This window comes from Octopus sinensis, linkage group LG26 (assembly GCF_006345805.1).
Source record: "Octopus sinensis linkage group LG26, ASM634580v1, whole genome shotgun sequence".
Taxonomy (NCBI): domain Eukaryota; kingdom Metazoa; phylum Mollusca; class Cephalopoda; order Octopoda; family Octopodidae; genus Octopus; species Octopus sinensis.
In genome coordinates, this window is record NC_043022.1 from 3636833 (window position 1) to 3662233 (window position 25401).

Consider the following 25401-nt stretch of genomic DNA (forward strand, 5'->3'; position numbering starts at 1 on the left):
GTCTGTTAAGAAGCAACTTCATACCAATTAATCGGGTGACCCCTTTTCCTTGTAGTTTGGAATTTAAGTGCATATGTTAGTAGTTGCATCGCCCCAGTTGTGTGAGCTGTCACCAATGCTAAAGTTCTATTTGAGCTTTGTAGAAGGTTTGTAGGTTTGGGCTGAAAGTTAAGGGTTTCTGACCTTGAAGAGGGAGGCCAGTCTTTGTCCTGTAATGAAGATATGCAATCACCAGGAAAGGGGTCCTCAGTGATGGTAACCTTGCAGGGTCCTAGCTGCATATTATTGAAGTGTCGAGGGGTGGGTTCCGATATTGTGAACGTTGGCATGATCTCCACATTGGACATTGATTTTGAGGGCTGTTCATGACATCAGTGCAGGTGTGAAAGGGTTTAAGTTGTATGTGGGCAATGCTTGCTTAGATACGTATGATTAAACAGGAACAGAGTGATATCATCTGCAATAGAGGTGGGCTTTTTTAGGGATAACAGCATGTAGGCTGTTGACGAGTAGCTAGAATGTTAAACGATAAAACCCAACACCTAGGTAGGTCTATGACCCATCAATCCAAGTTCCTTTCTGATTGTGCTGTAGCCAGATCCACCATCCATTGCCAGTTCGTCAGGCCTGTTGTGACTTCACCATTTTACTTATTTTTGCTAGGTGAGTGAACTGAAGCAAGTGGAATGAAGGGTTTTGCTCAAGAACACAACGCATTACCCAGTCCAAGAATCAAAACCACAACAAAAAGAGTGTAGGGGACAAAAGTGAACTTTGGGACACACCAGGGTTGATACAAGGCCAGTTAGAACGGGTAGCTTCCAATTAAAGACAGAGGCGAGATTTACACTAATCTCCTTTGTCTATATCAAGAATAGGCAACTTTTTTTGAGAAGTGGGTCACACGAGTCGTGGCTTATCATCAGGTTGCCAGGCTACTAAAAGAGTTCCAAGGTAATTTCGTTAGGTGTTCCATTCATAATGTGCCATGGGTCACAGTTTGATCATGACTTGTCTATATTGATGACACATTATGGCAGCAGTTCAGCAGAGTTATTCGAACATTGGAGAGACTTCTATGCTTTGAGTTCAAATATCGTTGAGATTAAGTTTACCTTTCATCCCTTTGAGGCAGGGCTGTGGATTCGGAGTCGGAAACAAGTAAGGGGTAGCTGGAGTCAGAGTCAGTAAAACTATACTTTTTCAGGTTCAGTCCCACTGCGTGGCACCTTGGGCAAGTGTCTTCTGGTATAGCCTCAGGCCGACCAAAGCCTTGTGAATGAATTTGGTAGATGGAAACTGAAAGAAGCCCGTCGTATATGTATGTATTTGTGTGGGTTTATGTCCCTTGTAACTTAATGGTTTGGCAAAAAGAGACCAGTAGAATAAGTATTAGGCTTACAAAGAATAAGGCCTGGTGCTGATTACAAAGAATAAGTTATGGCGGTGCTCCAGCATGGCTGCAGTCAAATGATTGAAACCAGTAAAAGAATAAAATAACGAAATGTTGATGTTCCATGCAGTGGGATTCAACCTGAAGCCAATTAGTTGTGGAATGAACTTCTTAAACACACGGTCATGCTTGTATTAGTTATTAGTGTATACTAATGAAGCACTTAGTTTTACTTGGATCTGAGGAATTGATTTCTCATAACGATATTGTTAATACAAGTAAGTGCTGCTTTCCTTAACCCTTGTCTTACCATTTTTTTGTTGAAATACACTCCTTTTCTTTCAACTGGTTTTGGAAAATAATGTCCAAGTGGTTTGGGGTTCAAACCCTTTGCTTAACGCATTGGTCACATGTCTTCTGTTGTTTGAGGCTGACCAAATCCTTATCTGTGGATTTGGTTGATGGAAACTGAAATGAATTGGTCGAGGCATTCTTCACTTTCTCAAAAAGTTGGTGATTTGAATGTAGGACCAAACAACCTTCAGAACGTTCGCATGTTTGTACTCACACTCTCACTCACTCTCATGCACACACTCACACACACACATGTCCATGCATATGCTCTCTCTCTCTTACTCTCACAACCCCTCTTATGTACACACCTGAACGCCTTACTTCCCTGGGCATGGACACATTGAAACTCCGACGTCTGGCAGCTGACTTGGCAGACACCCATAAAATTATCAACCATCGTACAAACAATAACTCTGAGCACCTTTTCAAACTCCACCCATCTAACACCCATGGACATATTTACAAAGTCAGAAAACAGCACAGCTCCCATGACTTTAGGAAACATTTTTTCACGCTGAGAGTTGCTGAAGCATGGAACAAACTGCCGACATCGGTTGTTAGTTGTTGGAGCACTGCATCCTTCAAAACTTCCATACTTCCTGAGTCCGTCTGTCTAACACCCGTGGACATGTTTACAAAGTCAGAAAACAGCACAGCTCCCATGACTTTCGGAAACATTTTTTCGCGCTGAGAGTTGCTGAAGCATGGAACAAACTGCCGGCATCAGTTGTTAGTTGTCGGAGCACTGCACCCTTCAAAACTTCCATGCTTCCTGAGATTCGCCAACACTACACCAGATTTTCTCCCCTCCATATACACGCAAGTATGTATCTGACTCATACACTGTTCACTTTCCAGACATTTGTACATTACTGCATACACCTTATACGCACTTTCTGACAAGTTGTGATGCACCTGAGCACTGTATACAATAATTTCATTATATTATTATAAGGTGAGAGAAATGTTTGGAAACCTTTCATTGGTTTATTGATGTATTTCTTTTTCTTTCTTTCTTCAGGATTGAAAAATACCGACCCCAAAACCTTGAGGAATTGATTTCTCATAATGATATTGTTAATACAAGTAAGTGCTGCTTTCCTTAACCCTTGTCTTACCATTTTTCTGTTGAAATACACTCCTTTTCTTTCAACTGGTTTTGGAAAATAATGTCCAAGTGGTTTGGGGTTCAAATCCTTTGCTTAACACATTGGTCATATGTCTTCTGTTGTTTGAGGCTGACCAAATCCTTATCTGTGGATTTGGTTGATGGAAACTGAAAGAAGCCTGTCACATTTTTGTCTTGCAAGGTACTTGGTGACCCTGTCAGTGATGGTGCCACAAAAAAAAAAGAATGGTCAATGCAGCGATCACACGCTACACACCTTCCTTCCAAGCACTGCTATAAACAGCAGAAGCGAGCTAGAACTTCAAAACTCAATGCATTTGCACAGCAGAGTTCAAGGTCAATTTTTTCCCAAGTGACTTCACTCTGTGTGCTTTAGCTTCGTTACTATGGCAACAGTCCAGATACTTATCGATCACACCTCGTACGTAGTAGTAGTAGTAGTTGCAGTGATGAGAAATAACCAAACTTTAGGTTAGTTCAAATATGTTTGTCAAGCAATGCTAGGGGGACAAACACAGACATACACGCACACATATACATATATACGATGGGCTTCTTTCAGTTTCCGTCTACCAAATCCACTCACAATGCTTTGGTTGGCCCGAAGCTATAATAGAAGACACTTGCCCAAGATGCCACGCAGTGGGACTGAACCCGGAACCATGTGGTTGGTAAGCAAGCTACTTACCACACAGCCACTCCTGCACCTAAATTGATAAAAATTTTTAAATGCTTGTTTAAATAAACCCATTTCAAGAAAGTATTGAGTGGGCTGCAAGATATAAGTCTGCAGGCATCAGGTTGGCCAGCCCCGACCTTGACCGTTATCATCGTCACCTAACATTTTAACTAGAATTTTGCTGATTTTCGAATGTTGGGCCTCACAGAGGCAATGACGAGGGACCGAGACCTTTTGGCGAGATGCTGTGCTTGAGAAGACTTCTCAAGCCAAGTGAAACTGTAGATGTGGGCGTGGCCGTGGGGTTAGAAGTTTGTTTCCCAACCATGTGATTCCAGGTTCAATCTACCAAAGCCTTGTGAATGGATTGAATGGGCAGAAACTGGAAGAAGCCTGTCCCCTCTCTCTCTTTCGGAGAGGCACTGAGCAGCTATACACACACGGCAGTAACTACCACCTACCGAATTCAATCTCAAAGCTCCGGTCAGCTCGGGGCTATAGTGGAAGACACGTACCCAAAGTGCCACGCAGTGGGACTGAACCCGAAACCATGTAGCTAGGAAGCAAGCTCCCTCGTGTGTGTGTATTTGTATCTGTGTCTGTGTTTGTCCCCCACTACCGATTGACAACTGCTGTTGGTCTATTTACGTCCTCGTAACTTAGCAGTTCGGCAAAAGAGACTGATAGAATAAGTACCAGGTTTTAAAAAAAAACATACTGAGGTCTATTCAATAGACTTAGGGACCAACCATCCTCCATGTCTTGTAGTCCTTAACCAAAGGACAGTCATCTGCTACTTGACCCATAACTGTGGCCCTTGACAAGTACTCCCACCCTGGGCCAGAGCACATCTGGGAGTAGTAGTGACAAAGGTGTAATTCCATATTCCTGAAAACTCCTCAGCTCCAGCATGACCACCAGGTACAGCTCAATGTCTTTAGCATAATGAGGGGGCAAGAAAGGCAAGGGAGACAACCCAAATATTTTAACCTGCAGAATGTGCAATACTAAACACTATTGTTTTTCAGTTGTCGCAGCACATAGGCTTATGTTAATTATTTATTTGATTATAGCAGTTCATTAGTAATGTATTATCGTTTAATTTAAAAAAACCCCATTTAATTTGGCTTCTTTTTTTATTTATTTATTATTTTTTTCAGTCAAGAAATTCGTCAGTGAAGACCGTCTGCCCCATTTACTTTTCTATGGTCCTCCTGGTACAGGAAAAACCAGCACCATCCTTGCAGTTGCCAAACAGATTTATTCCCCTAAGGAGTTCAATTCAATGGTCCTTGAGGCAAGTCATATATTTCACTGGGCCACAAGCCTTCACATATTAATGTAATCTTATAATTATAATAATTAGGGGATATCAATTCCAGTGCCACAGGAATGAGAATATTCTAATTAAAAATATTAAATTGAATTCCTCTCAATATTTTCTCTCTCTCTCTATATCCGGTCAGTCGAAGTCGACTCTCGGTCACTCGTTGGATCAGTGTCCTCCAGTCAGTTCTATCCTGGGCCGCTTCTTTCAGATTGGCTATGTCCATTCCGGTATCACTCTTGATGGTGTCAAGCCAGCGGGTTCTTGATCGGCCTCTTCCTCTCTTGCCACTGACCATTCCGTATATATATATATATCTATCCGCTCAGTCAAAGTCGACTCTCGGTCACTCGTTGGATCAGTGTCCTCCAGTCAGTTCTATCCTGGGCCGCTTCTTTCAGATTGGCTATGTCCATTCCGGTATCACTCTTGATGGTGTCAAGCCAGCGGGTTCTTGGTCGGCCTCTTCCTCTCTTGCCACTGACCATTCCGTATATATATATATATCTATCCGCTCAGTCAAAGTCGACTCTCAGTTACTCAATGGATCAGTGTCCTCCAGTCAGTTCTATCCTGGGCCGCTTCTTTCAGATTGGCTATGTCCATTCCGGTATCACCCTTGATGGTGTCAAGCCAGCGGGTTCTTGGTCGGCCTCTTCCTCTCTTGCCACTGACCATTCCAAGCATGATGTCATTCTCTAGGGATTTTCTCCGCATAATATGACCGAAATATACCAATCTATGCTTGGTGATCCTAGCTTCTAGCGACATTTTAATGCATATATATTAAAATAGTGTTAGAGATAGAAACATCCACAACTCCAAATGGTATTAACTCAACCAAGCCATAAAATATTAAATATAGGCGCAGGAGTGGCTGTGTGGTAAGTAGCTTGCTAACCAACCACATGTTTCTGGGTTCAGTCCCACTGCATGGCACCTTGGGCAAGTGTCTTCTACTATAGCCCCGGGCGGACCAATGCCTTGTGAGTGGATTTGGTAGACGGAAACTGAAAGAAGCCTGTCATATGTAATGTATGTGTGTGTCTGTGTTTGTACCCCTAACATTGCTTGACAACCGATGCTGGTGTGTTTACGTCCCCGTCACTTAGCAGTTCGGCAAAAGAGACCGATAGAATAAGTACTGGGCTTACAAAGAATAAGTCCCGGGGTCGATTTGCTCGACTAAAGGCGGTGCTGCAGCATGGCCACAGTCAAATGACTGAAACGAGTAAAAGAGTATCATACTCACTATTTCTATTCCTAATCCCAAAATGTTCCATATTACGGACTACACGTGTTTCATGAAGGTACGTATGGAATTACGACACAAAAGTCTCATTCAAAAACTCATTATGTTTATGCACTCCCAATTAACCCTTTAGTATTTAAACCAGCCATATCTGGCCAAAATATTTAATCTGTTTTATGTTCAAACTGACCAGATCCAGGCTCTCACACCTACCCTACAATGTTATTCTACATTAGGTAATTACACCATCAAGATCTTGAAGATATGATATAATGCATGATTAATTCAAATCAATGGGAATCAATAAGCATTATGTTTGATAGAATAATCTGAACACTAAAGGGTTAATGAGACTTTTGTGTCTTAATTCTATACGTACCTTCATGAAACACGTGTAATCCGTAATATAGAAAATTTGGGGATTATAATAATAATAAAACATTGTGTACAGTGCTGAGGTGCACTACAACTCATCTAAAGTGTATGTATAGTACATAGGGTAATGTACAAGTGTCAGGAAAAGAACAGTGCATGAGTCATGACATACACACATGTGTATTGAAGGGGGACAATCAGGTGTAGTTTCGGCAGATTTCGGAAAGCATGAGGGCCTTAAAGGATGCAGTGTCATGGCAGTCAACAACTGACGCAGGCAGTTTATTCCATGCTTCAGCAACTCTGAGCGTGAAAAAATGTTTCCGAAAGTCATGGGAGCTGTGCTGTTTTCTGACTTTGTAGGCATGTCCACGTGTGTTAGACACAAGGTGATCAAAAATGTGTTCAGTGTTGTTGTTGGTGAGAATAGAAATAGTCAATATAATATTTAATATTTTATGGCTTGGTTGAGTTAATATCGTTTGGAGTTGATGAAGTTGTGGGTGTTTCTATCTCTAATACTATTTTGATATTAATGTAATCAAGATAAACAATTCCTCGAGTTTTGAATTTCATTTTAGGTACTGCATCTTAAACAACTTCTTCACCTCCTTATTTTCCGATCAGCTTTAAGTAATTCGAATTGTCTTGTTCCGTTTCCGTTCGTGGCTCCAGCTGGTCATTATTGTATGTTTTGTTGTATTTGCAGTTGAATGCCTCTGATGACCGTGGTATCGGAATTGTGCGAGAAAATATTCTAAGTTTTGCCAGTACGAGAACAATTTTCAAGTATGTTGCTTCTTTTGTGGTGGTTTGTTGTTGTTGTTGGTGGTGGTTGTTGTTGTTTTTCAGCCATGTTGGTAGTTGAGTGATGATATTTCCAAGTGCACCAATTACTATTGGTATCACGTCTACTTTCTTCATTGACCACATCATCATCATCATCATCGTTTAGCGTCTGCTTTCCATGCTAGCATGGGTTGGACAGTTCGACCGGGGATCTGGGAAGCCAGAAGGTTGCACCAGGCTCCGGTCTTATCTGGCAGTGTTTCTACAGCTGGATGCCCTTCCTAATGCCAACCACTCCGTGAGTGTAGTGGGTGCTTTTTACGTGCCACCTGCACTGGTGCCAGGCAAGGCTGGCATCGGCCACGGTCGGATTGGTGCATTTTATGGAAGCCAGTCGAGGCGGCACTGGCTTCGGCTACGATTCGGATGGTGCTTTTTACGTGCCACCGGCACGGGGGCCAGGCGAGGCTGGCAACGGCCATAATCGGATGGTGCTTTTTACGTGCCACCAGCACAGGTGCCAGGCGAGGCTGGCAACGGCCACGAACGGATGGTGCTTTTTATATGCCACCGGCATGGAGGCCAGTCGGGCGGAGCTGTCAACGGCCACGTTCGGATGGTTCTCTTACGTGCCACCAGCACTGCTATCACAGCTACAATTTCCATTGATGTTGATCGATTTTGATTTTGACCACAACTATCATATTTCCCACTTATATAGGTAAAGGTGTGGATGTGTTGTAAGAAGCTTGCTTCTCAACCACATGGTTCCAGGTTCAGTCCCACTTCATGGCACCTTGGCCAAATGGCTTCTACTATAGCCTCGGACTGACCAAAGCCTTGTGAGTGGATTTGGTAGATGGAAACTGAAAGAAGCCCATCATGTATTTGTTTAGATCTGGATCAGGCAATGCATTGTATTCTTGAGCAAAACACTTCATTTCATGTTTCTCCAGTTCCCTTAGCTGGCAAAAATGAGTCGTCCTGTGACACACAGCTTCCTGTTCAAGTGAGAAATTTATACTCTATGGAAACCAGGAAATCGGCCCTTATGAGTTGGTATGACTTGAGGAAGAAACTAAAACAAAAAAAATTTTTTGTTTTAGTGGCTGTGTGGTAAGTAGCTTGTTTACCAACCACATGGTTTCGGGTTCAGTCCCACTGCGTGGCATCTTGGGCAAGTGTCTTCTACCATAGCCTCGGGCCGACCAAAGCCTTGTGAGTGGATTTGGTAGACGGAAACTGAAAGAAGCCCGTCGTATATATGTATATATATATATATATGTATGTGTGTGTATATGTTTATGTGTCTGTGTTTGTCCCCCACCAACATCGCTTGACAACCGATGCTGGTGTGTTTATGTCCCCGTTACCTAGCGGTTCGGCAAAAGAGACCGATAGAATAAGTACTGAGCTTACAAAGAATAAGTCCGGGGTTGATTTGCTCAACCAAAGGTGGTGCTCCAGCATGGCCGCAGTCAAATAACTGAAACAAGTAAAAGCGTAAATAAAAATGTTTTCCAAACATATTTTCACTGATTGAAAAAAAAAATTTTGTTTTATTTCTGTTCTTGTTACAGGTCAGGCTTTAAGTTGGTCATTTTGGATGAAGCAGATGCCATGACGCGGGATGCTCAGAACGCACTTAGGAGAGGTAAGTTACCAAATATTTACTAACAGTCCACCCTGCTGGGTGGTTGGTGTTAGGAAGGGCGTTCAGCTGTATAAATCCTGTCGAATCATTCCACCCATGCCAGCATGGAAGGCAGACTTTAACCCTTTAGTGTTTAAACTGGCCATATCCGGCCCAAATATTCTACATGTTTTACATTCAAACTGGCCATATCTAGCCTCTCACACCCAACCTACATTGACATTCTAAGAATAAACTATCACACCATTGAAACTTCAAAGCTATAAGATATTGCATGATTAATTCAAAACAATTTGGGTGAAAAAGTATTACATTTAACAGATTAATCTGAACACTAAAGGGTTAACCCTTTCATTACTGTATTTATTTTGAGATGCTCTGTTTTTCTTTCAATTACTTTAAATATAACAAAGAATTTAGTAAAATAACTTAGTGATCATTGAAGCTAGTTTTAGGAACATAAATTGTGTCTAAGTTTGGTAGAAGATTTTCATCCAAAACTTATGAAAATTAGACATTTGTACTTAGAGCCAGAGCCGGGTTGGTAGCGAAAGGGTTAAACAATGATGGTGATAACACTACATCTCCTACTTCTGTGGACTAGGAGTGATAGGTTGTGTTTGGAAAACCAAAGCCAAGCTTAGACTCATAGGGACCTACTATGCGTCCAGACATTCATTCACAAATGCCAGCATATATATGTTAGTGTTTGTGTCTAACCAGAGTTTGTTTGTTTACATCCCTGTAACTTTGTGGTTCAGGGGAAAAGAATGATGGACAAAATACCAGACTTTAAAAGAAGTCCTAGGGTACATTTGACTGACTGAATCCTTTTAGGTAGTGCTCCAGCATGACCACAGTACAATGACTGAAACAAGTAAATGTTCTTAGAATAAATTGGTCAGTCCTATGTAGCTTTTAATTAACTCAGATATTTTCTCATTCAATCATACTCTTGTTGCCTGCTATTAACTAACTTGACCACTGTAGGAGTGGCATCTGTTGTCAGCCAGGCAGCCTGAGCCCACTTTATGTTATGTGCTTTCCTCAAAAGCTCATTTCCAGCATGGAAAGTGGACATAAAAACGATGATGATATATGTATGTATATAGATAGATAGAGACACATACGTACGTATATATTTATAATATTATACATACTTACAGTATGGGTGCAGGTATGGCTATGTGGTAAAAAGCTTGCTCCCTAACCACATTGTTCCGGGTTCAATCCCACTGTGTGGCACCTTGGGTAAGTGTCTTCTTCTGTAGCCTCGGGCTGACCAAGGCCTTGTGAGTGGCTTTGGTAGATGGAAACTGAAAGAAGCCAGTCATATATATATATATAAGAAAACCATCGGAACGTGGCCTTGGCCAGTACCGCATTGACTGGCCTCCGTGCTGTGGGCACGTAACAAACACCATCCGATCGTGGCCGTTCGCCAGCCTCATCTGTGTCGGTGGCACATAAAAACACCATCCGAGCGTGGCCGTCTGGCACCTGTGTCGGTGGCACATAAAATCACCCACTACACTCTCGGAGTGGTTGGCATTAGGAAGGGCATCCAGCTGTAGAAACACTGCCAGATCTGACTGGCCTGGTGCAGCCTTCAGGCTCCCCAGACCCCAGTTGAACCGTCCAACCCATGCTAGCATGGAAAGCGGACGTTAAATGATGATGATGATGATGATATATATATGTGTGTGTGTTTGTGTTTATTCCCTCATCACCGCTTGACAACTGGTGTTGGTGTGTTTACGTCCCTGTAACTTAGCGGTTTGGCAAAAGAGACCAACAGAATGAAGTAGTAGGCTGAAAAGAAAAAAAAAACAAAGTCCTGTGGTTGATTTGTTATACTAAATCCCTTCACGGCAGTGCTCCAGCTTGGTCGCAGTCAAATGACCGAAACTAATATAAGAATGTATGCCCTCGCATACAACCATACCCATTAATGAAGAGAGAGAGAGAGATGGAAGGAGAGTTGCCAGTTTGAATTTATTCTGTGATGTGTTGTTCTTAGATTTCACTGACCCTTCCCTGTCTCTCCCCGGTTCATCTTTTAATTCTTCTTTACTCAATCCATGAAACTTTAAATCGGTTTTCTTCTATTTTCTCTTCTATTTCTATTAAGGCAGCAAGCTGGCAGAAACGTTAGCGCGCCGAGCGAAATGCTTTGCGGTATTTCGTCTGCCGTTACGTTGTGAGTTCAAATTCCACCGAGGTCGACTTTGCCTTTCATCCTTTCGGGGTCGATAAATTAAGTACCAGTTACACACTGGGGTCGATGTAATCGACTTAATACCTATGTCTGTCCTTGTTTGTCCCCTCTGTGTTTAGCCCCTTGTGGGTAGTAAAGAAATAGGTATTTCGTCTGCCGTTACGTTGTGAGTTCAAATTCCACTGAGGTCGACTTTGCCTTTCATCCTTTCGGGGTCGATAAATTAAGTACCAGTTACACACTGGGGTCGATGTAATCGACTTAATACCTATGTCTGTCCTTGTTTGTCCCCTCTATGTTTAGCCCCTTGTGGGTAATAAAGAAATAGGTTTTCTTCTATTTTCTCCCTTCAGTTATTGAGAAATTCACAGAGAACACAAGATTCTGCATCATCTGTAACTACCTGTCCAAGATTATTCCAGCATTGCAGTCACGTTGTACACGCTTCCGGTTTGCTCCGCTTTCCACAGACCAAATGTTGCCACGGTTGGAACACGTCATCAAACAAGAAGGGTAAAAAACCAACATGGCATTCTTACTCATATGTCTTTGTCTGTTTGTGTCTTGTTTTGCTTTCTTTGCCATCTTGTTCGTTGCATGAGGCAGGGCTTGAAAAGTTCCTGGCTTTAGGTTAAAGAAAACACAGGAGGGTCAGTTAATTATGATTTTATTCAACATAGCGCAGGAGTGGCTGTGTGGTAAGTAGCTTGCCTACCAACCACATGGTTCTGGGTTCAGTCCCACTGCGTGGCACCTTGGGCAAGTGTCTTCTGCTATAGCCTCGGGCCGACCAAAGCCTTGTGAGTGGATTTGGTAGACGGAAACTGAAAGAAGCCTGTCGTATATATGTATGTGTATGTATATGTTTGTGTGTCTGTGTTTGTCCCCCTAGCATTGCTTGACAACCGATGCTGGTGTGTTTACGTCCCCGTCACTTAGCGGTTCGGCAAAAGAGACCGATAGAATAAGTACTGGGCTTACAAAGAATAAGTCCCGGGGTCGATTTGCTCGACTAAAGGTGGTGCTCCAGCATGGCCGCAGTCAAATGTCTGAAACAAGTAAAAGAGTAATAGTCCCCTTGCAGATTCACACAGCTATCACAGCGGTCCTTCAGTTTTTCTAAGCCCTGTAAAAGACCTTGAGAGGTTGGGCCTCCACCAAACCTTTCGCAATACCCTGGAAACCAGAAACTTTTCCGCACTCCCTTGTGTAGACATGTATATATCAGCATGCGTGACCGACCAGGCTATCAGATGTTGCTACACATCGCTGGTCACAATGCGTTCGCATTGTTTTAGCCTTCAAATGACGCCACCCCGCTGGCTAAGCGGGCACAGGCCAACAGAAGAAAGAGGGAGAGAAAGTTGTGGCGAAAGAGTACAGCAGGGATCACCACCACTCCGTGCCGGAGCCTCATGGAGCTTTAGGTGTTTTCGCTCAATAAACACTCACAATGCCCTAACCACTGGCCCATTGCACCTCCACACATGTATATATCTGCGTGTGTGTGTATATATATATGTATGTATATATATATATATATATATATATATATATACACACACACACACACACACACACACACACACACACAAGGGGTTGCTGAAAAGTTCCTGATATTGGCTGAAAGAAAATACTGGAGGATCAGTTAATAATGGTTTTATTAAATATATTCCCCTCCACTCAGATTCACACACTTCTTGCAATGGTCCTTCAGTTTTTCTAAGCCCTGTAAGAGAACATGGACGTTTGGACCTCCAACTAGGCATTTCGCAATAACCTTAAAACCAGGAACTTTTCAGCACCCCTTTGTTGTATGTAACTCCTAGTATATTTACCTTCTGGTCTCTCTCTGTCCTACTCTATAGTTGTGAGACTTGGACACTGTCCAGGGCCTTTAGGAGCTGCCAGAACTCTTTTGGTGCTAGGATGTTTTGCAGGATTATGGGTAACTATTGGTCAGATTTTGCATCCAACCAACAACTTGACTCAGAAACAGGGATGCATCCTATTCCTTTTATGATTCGGGAATTCCAGCTCAGACCATTTGACTATGTTGCTTGATATTTTTTTTTTGAGTAAGACCCTGCTTATCGTGTTCTCATCACTGAGAATCTAGCTGGTTTGAGGTCAATTGCCAGCAACACATTACCTCCTTGAGCAAGATACTTTATTTCACATTGCTCCAATCCACTCAGTAGTACCCATAATTCAAAGGGGCCAGTTTTGTCACACTGAATATCCCTAAGGACTACATTAAGGGTATGTGTGTATGTGTGTAAAGGCGGCGAGGAGCTGGCAGAAATGTTAGCACGCCGGGCGAAATGCATAGCCGTATTTCATCTGCCATTACGTTCTGAGTTCAAATTCCGCCGAGGTCGACTATGCCTTTCATCCTTTTGGGGTCGATAAATTAAGTACCAGTTACGCACTGGGGTCGATGTAATTGACTTAATCCCTTTATCTGTCTTTGTTTGTTCCCTTTGTGTTTAGCCCCTTGTGGGTAGTAAAGAAATAGGTATGTGTGTAATGTGGAGTGCTCAGTCCCTTGCATATTAATTTCACAAGCAGGCTGTTCCATGGATCAGATGAACTGGAATCCTCGCCATTGAGCCACTTGGAAACACAATAAAGAGGGAGACAGAAATACATGTCACATGGCACAGTAGATGAGGAGATATCTTGTGGAGATGGGGGACTGACTGGGACCCTGCTCAGCTGGTCACCCAGGAATATACCTGGCTATATACTGACATATGGTGAATGCAGTAACACACTGCAACACTGCATGCCCCCACACCTGACAGGCCTGACCTGTGTGTGTGTGTATGTTTATGTTTGTCAGTGTAATGTTTAGCCATATCTGATGTTCTCCCTCTCTTTGTGTGCCAACCTATTTCACAGGTGCCATCAATCATGGACCTCCATGCTAAAGTCTAAAGATTCATGATTTTTGTCAGGAAATACGCAACAGTGGTTCCCAGTTAGCTTCTGCCTGTTTATTTATAGTTCATTCTGTTGGATTTCTATTCCCTTCAGCTTAATCTTGAAACACGGGGCTTGTTTAACCCTTTAGCATTTAAACCGGCCATAAGTATTCTGCTTGTTTTATGTTCAAAATGGCCAGATCTGGTTTCTCACACCAACCCTACAATATCGTTTTAAAAATTAACAGCTACCTCATCAAAATCTCAAAGCCACAAGATTAATGCCTGATTAGTTCAGGGTAATGTGGATGAAAAAACCTTAATTTTGGTAGAATAATGCGAACAGTAAAGGGTTAATTCTTAGGCAGAGAAACTAGTTCAAGTGACATCAGGACATGTCCACTCACCAATGGATCTCTGACCCCATATCTAGAAGCCAGCCCTCCTACAAGTCCTCTGTACCCTAACCAAAAGACCATCTCTGTTCTTTGACCCTCAACTGGGACCCTTCACAGATACTATCACCCTGAGCAACAGCAGTGGTAGTGGTGACAGTTATTTAGCCCTAGGCTGGCTATGATTGAACCAATCTATGATCAAAGATAACTTCTGATGGTTGTTGTTGTTGTTTAATCTCAGTTCATTCTTTATGAAGTATTCCAGGGGCTCCCAACCTTTTCCCTGTTAAGGACACTTTATATTTAAACAAATTTCCCCACGGACACTCCTCACTGACTTTTGAAACACCTGTCTCCTCGATAAGCTGGTTTTATTTATTGGTTTCAAATTTTGGCACAAGGCCAGCAATTTTGTGATGGGGCTAAGTCAATTACATTGATCCCAGTTCTCCACTGGTATTTATCTTGTCAACCCCATAACAATTGAGAGGCAAAGTCAACCTCAGAACATGAAGACAGATGAAATGCTGCTAAGCATTTTACCTGGCGTGCTAACGACTCTCTCAGCTTGCTACCTTACTGGTTTTATTAATTAACAGCAAATTGTTTCCCCAGTTTTATCTCTCAATTAGTAAGTATATATAAGGGAGTAATTAATTCTGCATTTTGCATTGCGGCCTTTTTTTAAATTTTTTATTTTGGGACACAGCTCTTGTATCGCTGGGGACTTTCAAGGTCCCAGGTAGGGAACAGCTGAAGCCTTAACTAGATTTGCAACGAAAGGTGTTCAGGCTGTGATAGTCCCACCCCACACTTATTTCTTATTTCTTTATTGCCCACAAGGGGCTAAACATAGAGGGGACAAACAAGGACAGACAAAGGGATTAAGTTGATTACATCGACCCCAGTGCATAACTGGTACTTTATTTATCGACCCCGAAAAGATGAAAGGCATAGTCGACCTCGGCGGAATTTGAACTCAGAATGTAACGGCAGATGAAATACGGCTACGCATTTCGCCCGGTGTGCTAACGGTTCTGCCAGCTCCTCGCCGCCTTTACACACATACCCTTAATGTAGTCCTTAGGGATATTCAGCATGACAAAGTGTGACAAAACTGGCCCCATTGAATTATGGGTACTAACTGAGTGGATTGGAGCAATGTGAAATAAAGTATCTTGCTCAAGGAGGCAATGTGTTGCTGGAAATTGACCTCAACAAATATGGGAGTTTCATATACATGGATAGTATTATAATCCCTTACAAAACCTTTTTTCAAAATTTGAAGCCCCAAAAATTAGGGGGTTCTTTATACATGTTAAAATATGTGTTTCTTTACTACCCACAAGGGTGAGCTGAATATCCCCAAGCACTAAACCTTGCGTTTTCTAGGACTACATTATCCAGTATGACCTTCTTTTTTTAAGCCAGTAGTATATGGTGTTAGGGAGATTTGGTTGCTATTTCTAATGGATTGAAAGATCATGTAGAGCCATGCTTGTTGGTACTTAGCTTCTGGTTGAGTCATAGTGGAAGTTAGGTAAAGCAACACCTTGAATGTTAGCTGTTATATTTATAGGTCTTCTAGCTACCACGCCTTTCCCCATACAGCCATACACACACACACTCACACACACACACACTCATAGACAAGTAGGACTTGAACCAAGCACACAGCCACTCCACTTCCCCTGCCATCAAAAAACAAAAAAAAAAGCCACAAATATTTCTCTAGTTGTTAACATAACTGCGATTGTTGTTTTGTGTTTGTAGGGTGAATGTGACCCAGGATGGCATGAAAGCTATTGTTACCTTGGCATGCGGTGATATGAGGCGTTCTCTCAACATACTTCAGGTAAGTGGTAATGTCTCAACAGGCTGACTATGCTCCAGCATGGCAACTTGTACATTAAACCCCTTCATTGGTAGCTTTGGTAAATTTACTCCAAACTTTACTGGGATCCGTCTTGTACCCCTCCCCACAAATGTTTACCAAGGGAGGCAACAACGTTGACCCTTTTTTTCTTTTTACCGTATTTCTGTTTCCATCCCCTAATTTTATTCCATTTAATTTTGAAAATAATGAAGAATTTAGTAATATACCGTATATTCTGCCATCGGCAGCGAGCTGGCAGACACGTTATCTTGCTGGGTGAAGTGCTTAGCGGTATTTCATCTGTCGTTACGTTGTAAGTTCAAATTCCGCCGGGGTCGATAAATAAAGTACCAGTTTCGCACTGGGGTCGATATAATCGACTTAATCCGTTTGTCTGTCCTTGTTTGTCCCCTCTATGTTTAGCCCCTTGTGGGTAGTAAAGAAACACGTATTTTAACATGTATAAAGAACCCCCTAATTTTTGGGGCTTCAAATTTGGAAAAAAGGTTTTGTAAGGGATTATGATACTATCCATGTATAAGAAACTCCCATATTTTTAAACCTAATTTTTGAGAGAAAAAAAGGGTTCCTTATACAGTAATTTTGTTGTTATAAAGCTGGTGTTTGGAATATAAATCTTGAAATTCTGGTTGGAAGATTTTAAACCTTTTGTATTCAGCTTTCTCTGTCAATTGTTTCATATTGTCATTAATTAATCGTACATTATCTCATAGCTTTGAGATTTCAGTGACAGGTTTACTCTTTTACTTGTTTCACTCATGTGACCGTGGCCATGCTGGAGCACCGCCTTTAGTCGAGCAAATCGACCCCAGGACTTATTCTTTGTAAGCCTTCAAAGCGGTGCCCCAGCATGGCCACACTCTAACGACTTATTCTATCGGTCTCTTTTGCTGAACCGCTGAGTTACGGGGATGTAAACACACCAGCATCGGTTGTCAAGCGATGTTGGGGGGACAAACACAGACACACAAACATATACACATACACACACACACACCACACACACACACACACATATATAATCATCATCATCATCATTGTCGTTTAACGTCCGTTCTCCATGCTAGCATGGGTTGGACGGTTCGACCGGGGTTCTGGGAAGCCAGAAGGCTGCACCAGGCTCCAGTCTAATTTGGCAATGTTTCTACAGCTGGATGCCCTTCCTAACGCCAACCACTCCGTGAGTGTAGTGGGTGCTTTTTACGTGCCACCCACGTGGCATAATATATATATATATATATATATATACGACAGGCTTCTTTCAGTTTCCGTCCAGCAAATCCACTCACAAGGCTTTGGTTGGCCTGAGGCTATAGTAGAAGACACTTGCCCAAGGTGCCACACAGTGGGACTGAACCCAGAACCATGTGGTTCGTAAGCAAGTTATTTACCACACAGCCATGCCTATGCCTATGTTAATTTTACAATGACATTGTATGATGGGTGCGAGAAGCTGGACATGGCTAGTTTGGACATAAAACAGGTGGATTAACTGGGCTGGATATGACCGGCTTAAATGTTAAGGGATTAATTTAGTACCAGTGAAACACTGGGGTAAATGTAATCAACTCGCCCTCCCCCCTCTCTCCAAATTTCAGGCCTTGTGCCTTTAGTAGAAAGGGTTATTATTATTACTTTTTTTTTTTTCTTTTTAAGGCAGTGAGCTGGCAGAATTGTTAGCATGGTGGGTGATATGCTTAGCGGTATTTCGCCTGCCACTACATTCTGAGTTCAGATTCTGCCAAGATCGACTTTGCTTTTCATCCTTTTGGGGTCAATTAAATAAGTACCTATTTCTTTACTACCCACAAGGGGCTAAACACAGAAGGAACAAACAAGGACAGACAAATGGATTAAGTCGATTACACCGACCCCAGTGCATAACTGGTACTTATTTAATCGACCGCGAAAGCATGAAAGGCAAAGTCGACCTCGGCGAAATTTGAACTCAGAACGTAACAGCAGACGAAATACCGCTAAGCATTTCGCCCGGTGTGCTAACGTTTCTGCCAGCTCGCCGCCAATTAATTAAGTACCAGTTACTCACTGGGGTCAATGAAATCAGCTAGTCACAGCCCCCTAAAATTTCAGATCTTGTGCCTATAATAGAAATCATTGCTATTATTATTATTATTTTTCAGAGTGCTTCAATGGCTTTTGATGAAGTGACAGAAGATAATGTTTATTTATGTGTTGGACATCCTCTCCGTAAAGACATTGAAAATATTGTCCAGTGGCTGCTAAACTCAAGTTTCACAGAAGCTTATAAAAGTATCCTTACTTGGTATGTGTAAAAGTGCATGTGTGTGGCTGTATCTGTGGTTTTGTGTAGTTGTGTGTGTGAGTTTGAGTGTTTTGTATTAACATTGTAAAACCAAGGTACTCCTTATAAAGCACTGATGCTGGTGCCACGTAAAATGTACCCAGTACACCCTGTAAAGTGGTTGGTGTTAGGAAGGGCATCTCTTTCATTTTCTGCAATGTTCTTCCATTTATCTCGTAGACTTGCAAGGCCCCTCTTCCAAAATACACTTGTCCATGATAAGAAAATGCTCCTCCAGTATTGTTCTGACCTTGTCTACAGAATTCATATTTTTTCCATCCAAATGACACAGGAGTGGCTGTGTGGTAAGTAGCTTGCTAACCAACCACATGGTTCCGGGTTCAGTCCCACTGCGTGGCATCTTGGGCAAGTGTCTTCTGCTATAGCCCCGGGCCAACCAATGCCTTGTGAGTGAATTTGGTAGACGGAAACTGAAAGAAGCCTGTCGTGTATATATATATGTATATGTGTCTGTGTTTGTCCCCCTAGCATTGCTCGACAACCGATGCTGGTGTGTTTATGTCCCCATCACTTAGCGGTTCGGCAAAAGAGACCGATAGAATAAGTACTGGGCTTACAAAGAATAAGTCCCGGTGTTGATTTGCTCGCCTAAAGGCGGTGCTCCAGCATGGCCGCAGTCAAATGACTGAAACAAGTAAAAGAGTAAAGAGTAAATGATTTTGAAGACTGCGGAATAAACGATATTCAGATGGGGAAATGTCTGGGGAATATGGTGAGTGGGGTATTGTTTCCCATTCAAACTGCTCCAATCCTTGGAATGTCGTCCTCGCTGTATGTGGGCCAAATATTATCCTGATGGAACTGTCCAACTCGTGCCACAGATGTTAAATGATGACGATGATGATGATACACAGACATGTTGTTTTTAGGTTCAGTTATATAATTTCACATTAGTCTCAAGTGCTACTCCCTAGTTTTGTAGTGTCAAAGTTTATTATTCCCTTACAAGAATATTAGTTAGTTAGTTAGTTAGTTAATTTGGCTCAAAAGCAAAAAGCAAGGCCATGTAGGGAGACATGGAGTTAAGTACAGGGTGGTGTTCATGTAAAGAGTTCAGGCCACTTGAGGTCAAGGGAGGCTTTGAACAAAGCGGTCGTCGGCATCTTCACCATCTCGTCTGGCAACTTATTCCACGGATCCGAAACCCGGACGGAGAAAGCTCCTCTCCTTCGATTGAGATGAAATCGTCGCAGGTAGAGCTTTTCGGAATGACCCCACAGCCGACGCTCTGGAGCAGGAGTGAAGAACAGCTCTTTCGAGAGGTTACACTTTCCGCTTATGATGTTGTGGGCGAGAATGAGATCACCACGGCGGCAGCGTTTTTCTAGAGAATAAAGGTCGAGCGTGTGACTTCGTAGTTTCAGCTAGCTAAGCCATCATCGGACTGTGATGGCTTAACTGACTGGAACTTCGAAGTCACTGCCAACACTATTCTAATGAAAGCGTGTAGACGGCATTTTCTGTGGCTCCTTCCCCGTTCTCAAAAATAGCGTTTGTAATATTTTATCCCGTTCGGCTTAACAGCCCTTCTTGTCTGTGTTACTCTTATTCTCCTTGTCCTGTCTTTTACTCTTTATATTTTGTACTGTTGTTACTGTCTTGTTTTTTTGTTACCATTTTTACCCCCCCGCAAAAAAATCTCAAATTTTATTTAATTTGCTTTTCGCGGGAAGGAATGTTTCAACGAAGTCGTGTCTCGCCTTCACCTTCGAAACGCAGATTAGATGAAACCATGGCAACTGAAGAAGGGGAATTTTCCTTGTGTTATTTGTCCTGTACTCTATTTTTTTGTTGTTTAAGAAAAATGTCAATTTCCTTGGTTTTGTGTCTATGTTTTCGTTTCACATTGTGTTTGACGTTTTTTTGGTGTCCTGTACTCATATATGCATGTATATATACATGTAGAGGTAGGTACGTACATATATGTATGTATATATGCATGTTTTATTTATTAATCGTCTGGCACCTGTGTCGGTGGCACATAAAATCACCCACTACAATCTCGGAGTGGTTGGCATTAGGAAGGGCATCCAGCTGTAGAAACACTGCCAGATCTGACTGGCCTGGTGCAGCCTTCGGGCTCCCCAGACCCCAGTTGAACCGTCCAACCCATGCTAGCATGGAAAGCGGACGTCAAACGATGATGATGATGATGATATATATATATGTGTGTGTGTATGTTTGTCCTCTCACCAGTGTTGTATTTGCATCTCTGTCACTTAGCAATTCGGCAAAAGAGTTCGATAAAATATGGGTGTTTGTCCTCCCGCCACTATTTGAACAACCAGTGTTGTATCGTTTGCATCTCTGTCACTTTGCAGTTCAGTAAAAATGACTGATAAAATAAGTACCTAAAAATAGACAGTGGGTTTGGAGGTGCGATTTTGATTGAATAAAACCCTTCAGGGTTGTGCCACAGTCCAGTGACCGAAACAAGTAGACAATGAAAGATAATAATTAACGAGTTTTCTCTAATTATTACCTAATTAGCAGTATCGCCCGGCGTTGCTCGGGTTTGTAAGGGAAATAACTATAAAGCATTTTTAGAGATGTAAAGTATAATATCCATCTCAATATGGCTAACCACAAAGGGGGGGGTGTTACTGTAGCTTTTTACGTTCTCAGATTTAATAATAAATTTTTAGAGAGTTACTTCCCTTATATATGCCAAAAATGCATTAAAAATGGGGAAATTGATGGTAAATTTTTTTTTAAATCGTAGACTCATCGTAGACGCGCGCTAATACCCAGAAGGGCTCGATATGAATCACGACTATAAGATACCCGGTTTTGGTTAAACTGCACCCCAAAATGTGGGAGTAGTTAGGAATCTAAATCGTAGGAGACAGACAGCACACAACCTCACTTTTATATATAAAGATTTTCCTTGACATTGCTGTAGATATTCTCCAGTTGAAGTCTGCCAAGGGTTTGGCTCTCCAAGACATTCTCACCGAAGTTCATGTTTACGTACATCGAAGTAAGAATCATCTCATTTTCTTTCATTTTTATTATTATTTAATGTGGAAGTGCAATGGACCAGTGGTTAGGGCAGCGGACTCACGGTCATAGGATCGCGGTTTCTATTCCCAGACCGGGCGTTGTGAGTGTTTATTGAGCGAAAACACCTAAAGCTCCACGAGGCTCTGGCAGGGGATGGTGGTGATCCCTGCTGTACTCTTTCACCACAACTTTCTCTCACTCTTACTTCCTGTATCTGTTGTACCTGTATTTCAAAGGGCCGGCCTTGTCACTCTCTGTGTCACGCTGAATATCCCCGAGAACTACGTTAAGGGTACACGTGTCTGTGGAGTGCTCAGCCACTTACACGTTAATTTCACGAGCAGGCTGTTCCGTTGATTCGGATCAACCGGAACCCTCGTCGTCGTAACCGACGGAGTGCTTCCCCCCAATTATTTTATATTTTCCCCATTTTTATCATTGAATATTTTATTTCTTTACATTTAACAAAGCTGACTGCATCTTTAGATATTTGGCTTGCTAGAAATAGCAGCACATCTTCCTCAAATATCATCATCATCATTATTATTATTATTATTATTATTACTAGCAGTATAGCCCAGCGTTGCTCGGGCTTGTTTTCTTTTCGACCCTTTAGAATTGGAATTTTTGAAAAGTAAAAATTTTGCATTATGTAGCTTGTTATTCTCTTTAAGTGAACATTTTTCTGGTTGAAATACACTGAAAAATGGCGACACAGCAGTCAAAAAATCGTAAAAATAGGGATTTTCATAGAAAAAAAGCACCTTTTTGATGTAAATAATTTTTGGTGTTAACATGGTCCGATTTGAATTTTTTCTTCTACGGAAGGAAGAGCAAGCCTTCTTCTATCATACTCTCAATTTTGGTCAAGTTGCGCTGCAGGGTCTCGGAGGAGATAGTGTTAGTTGAAGGCTACCAAACCTGCCATACACAGACAACTTCAGCTTTATATATATATATATATATATATATATATTATTATTATAATATATGTTTTTGAATTTCTTTTCAGTTGATTTCCCAGTGAAAATCCGTATCCATTTGCTTGATAAAATGGCTGAGACTGAGTAAGTAGATTTACCTTCAATAATTATCAAAGATACAAACAGGGGACTTCGTTAGCTGATTGTTTCAAGCTTCACGTTTTTATTGGTGCAGGGGTGATTGTGTGGTGAAGACGTTTTCTTTCTGACCTCATGCTTTCCAGTTCTATCTTGCTGCTCTAGCCTTAGCCAACCAATTCCTTGTGGGTGGATTTGGTAGAGGGAGAGTGTAAGAAGCCTGTCGTATATGTGTGTGTATATATATTTACTGTCAGGTGACTTTTGGCCAACCCTGTATGTGTGTCTTTGTGTCTCCCCCCACCCCATTAAAAACTGGTGTTGGTATGTTTATGTCAAAGAAAATGGATCGAGTAAATACCAAGCTATATTTAAAAAAAAAAAAATGAGTATTGTAATTGATTCATTGGACTGGAAATTCTTCGAAGCAGTGCCCCAGCATGGCCGCAGTCGAATGAGTGAAACAAGTAAAGGATATGATAAATATTATTAGGGATTGTATTAAGGCAGCGAGCTGGCAGAATCGTTCCGAGTTCAAATTCCACCGAGGTTGACTTTACCTCGATAAATTAAGTACCAGTTGTGTACTGGGGGAGTCGATTTAATTGCCTATCCTCCCCCAAATTTCAGGCCTTCTGCCTATAATAGAAAGGATTATCCCCCCACCCCCGCCTTGGTCATATGGCCCCTGGTTGAGAGCCCCTTCGTATAGTGATTAATTCTTTCGAACTGGTTGGAATCAGCTTTAGGACATCATATTGCAGGGGAGAGAACTCGGGATAGATTTCTTTACCAAGGGAGATAACTTTGACTGTGAATTGACCCTGACAGTCAAGAGATACCAGTAATACGTTGAGATGTGCTAAGTCCCTGATGTTGATATGGTAAATCAATTAGCCACTAGTTGACAGGTGTACAAGAGATGATCTGTAGATCTTATGGTCACAGGGGTTTTCAGCTCTAAGTGTCCCTGTCGTTTCTTTTTTATATCAGGGACCACATTGTCTAATGTATCTTTAAGATGGTCAGGTTTGCTGTCGGAGTTCTAGCTGCATAGAGGCTCGTCCATCCATGTGGTGTAAGAGGATGATAAAGAAAATGTGACATTCGAAAGTGTGGTGAAATCATTTAATGTCCATTTCCTCTGCTAGCATCTGTTGATTGGTCTAACAGGGGCTGGCAAGGCCGGAGAGCTGCACCAGGCTTCAATTGTTTGCTTTGACGTGGTTTCTTCAGTTGGATACCTTATCTAATACCAACCACTTCACAGAATGGCTCCAGCATAGGTATATACAAGGAGCTGATGAAAACTTCGAGTGAGTCTGTCACCCTATCACCGAAACATGTCCAGAGTTGCCTCCCCTGCTGAGTAGAATTATTTTAACGTCTGCTTTCCACGCTGGCATGGGTTGGACGGTTTGACTGAAGACTGGCAAGGTTTCTACAGCTGGATGCCCTTCCTAATGTCAACCATTCCAAGAGTGGTGGGTGCTTTTTACGTGCCACTGAGGCAGCACTGGCATCGACCATGCTTGAATGATGCTTTTTAATGTATAGCTATACTTGTATCTAAGCCTATTATTTACGAAAAAAAAAACACCTAGTTTTTATAATTCTCAAAGTTCAGAGGAAAACTAAAAAAAAAAAAAAATCAAATCTAGATACTCTTTTTACTCTTTTACTTGTTTCAGTCATTTGACTGCGGCCATGCTGGAGCACCGCCTTTAGTCGAGCAAATCGACCCCGGGACTTTGTAAGCCCAGTACTTATTCTATCCGTCTCTTTTGCCGAACCGCTAAGTGACGGGGACGTAAACACACCAGCATCGGTTGTCAAACAATGCTAGGGGGACAAACACAGACACACAGACACACACACACATATATATATACATATATACGACAGGCTTCTTTCAGTTTTCGTCTACCAAATCCACTCACAAGGCATTGGTCGGCCCGGGGCTATAGCAGAAGACACTTGCCCAAGATGCCACGCAGTGGGACTGAACCCGGAACCATGTGGTTGGTTAGCAAGCTACTTACCACACAGCCACTCCTGCGCCTTTTGTGTATATTGGGTTTGAGAGTAGATGTGGAGAATTGTTGATTTTTGTTTTTACACGATTTTTGTCACCTTTATTTTGTAGGTATCGTTTGATGTCAGGAACCAATGAGAGGATTCAGCTGGGATCTGTAGTTTCTGCTTTCCAAGTGGTCCGAGATACCATAGTAGAAGAAGCTGCTGCCTAGGGTCTGGTGTTCTAATCACACTCCAATCTCTGCGAACTGCACTGATATCAGGGACTTACAAATTGTTATTTTTTCTTTCATTAAATGTCCCAAGATGACCGAGGGCCAAATGTTATGAATAAAGCAATGTCACCAAGGACAGTGTAATAAAGAAGAAGGAACATGAAATAATAATGTTGTAAACATTTTTATTTGAAATCTGTAAAATTAATTACAGAAAGGGGGGAAAAAACTCCAAAAATGCTTTAAAAAATGGAAACATTTTTATGGCATAAAGAAATTTTATTTTTGTAGTCCTCACCACTGTAAAAGTTATTTTTGTTTTTAATATAAAATAAATGAATTTTTGTTA

General features: G+C 41.9%; 1 protein-coding gene across 6 annotated transcripts in view; it reads left to right on the forward strand.

Moving 5' to 3' along the window:
• The window catches only part of LOC115224713 (replication factor C subunit 5), a 27708-nt gene extending 2433 nt beyond the window's left edge, over nucleotides 1-25275 (forward strand). For 5 of the 6 annotated variants that reach the window (XM_029795572.2, XM_036513522.1, XM_036513524.1 and 2 more), the window contains 10 exons: nucleotides 2769-2833; nucleotides 4716-4852; nucleotides 7219-7298; nucleotides 8879-8952; nucleotides 11524-11683; nucleotides 16269-16350; nucleotides 18534-18663; nucleotides 21639-21716; nucleotides 22752-22806; nucleotides 24947-25275. In XM_029795572.2, coding sequence (XP_029651432.1) covers nucleotides 2769-2833; nucleotides 4716-4852; nucleotides 7219-7298; nucleotides 8879-8952; nucleotides 11524-11683; nucleotides 16269-16350; nucleotides 18534-18663; nucleotides 21639-21716; nucleotides 22752-22806; nucleotides 24947-25049 — 964 coding nt within the window. In that variant the 3' untranslated portion in view covers nucleotides 25050-25275. Of the gene's footprint in view, nucleotides 1-1635; nucleotides 1672-2768; nucleotides 2834-4715; nucleotides 4853-7218; nucleotides 7299-8878; nucleotides 8953-11523; nucleotides 11684-16268; nucleotides 16351-18533; nucleotides 18664-21638; nucleotides 21717-22751; nucleotides 22807-24946 lie in introns of those variants that run through there. The other variant, XM_036513525.1, reaches the window with a different exon arrangement.
• Nucleotides 25276-25401: the final 126 nt, after the last annotated feature.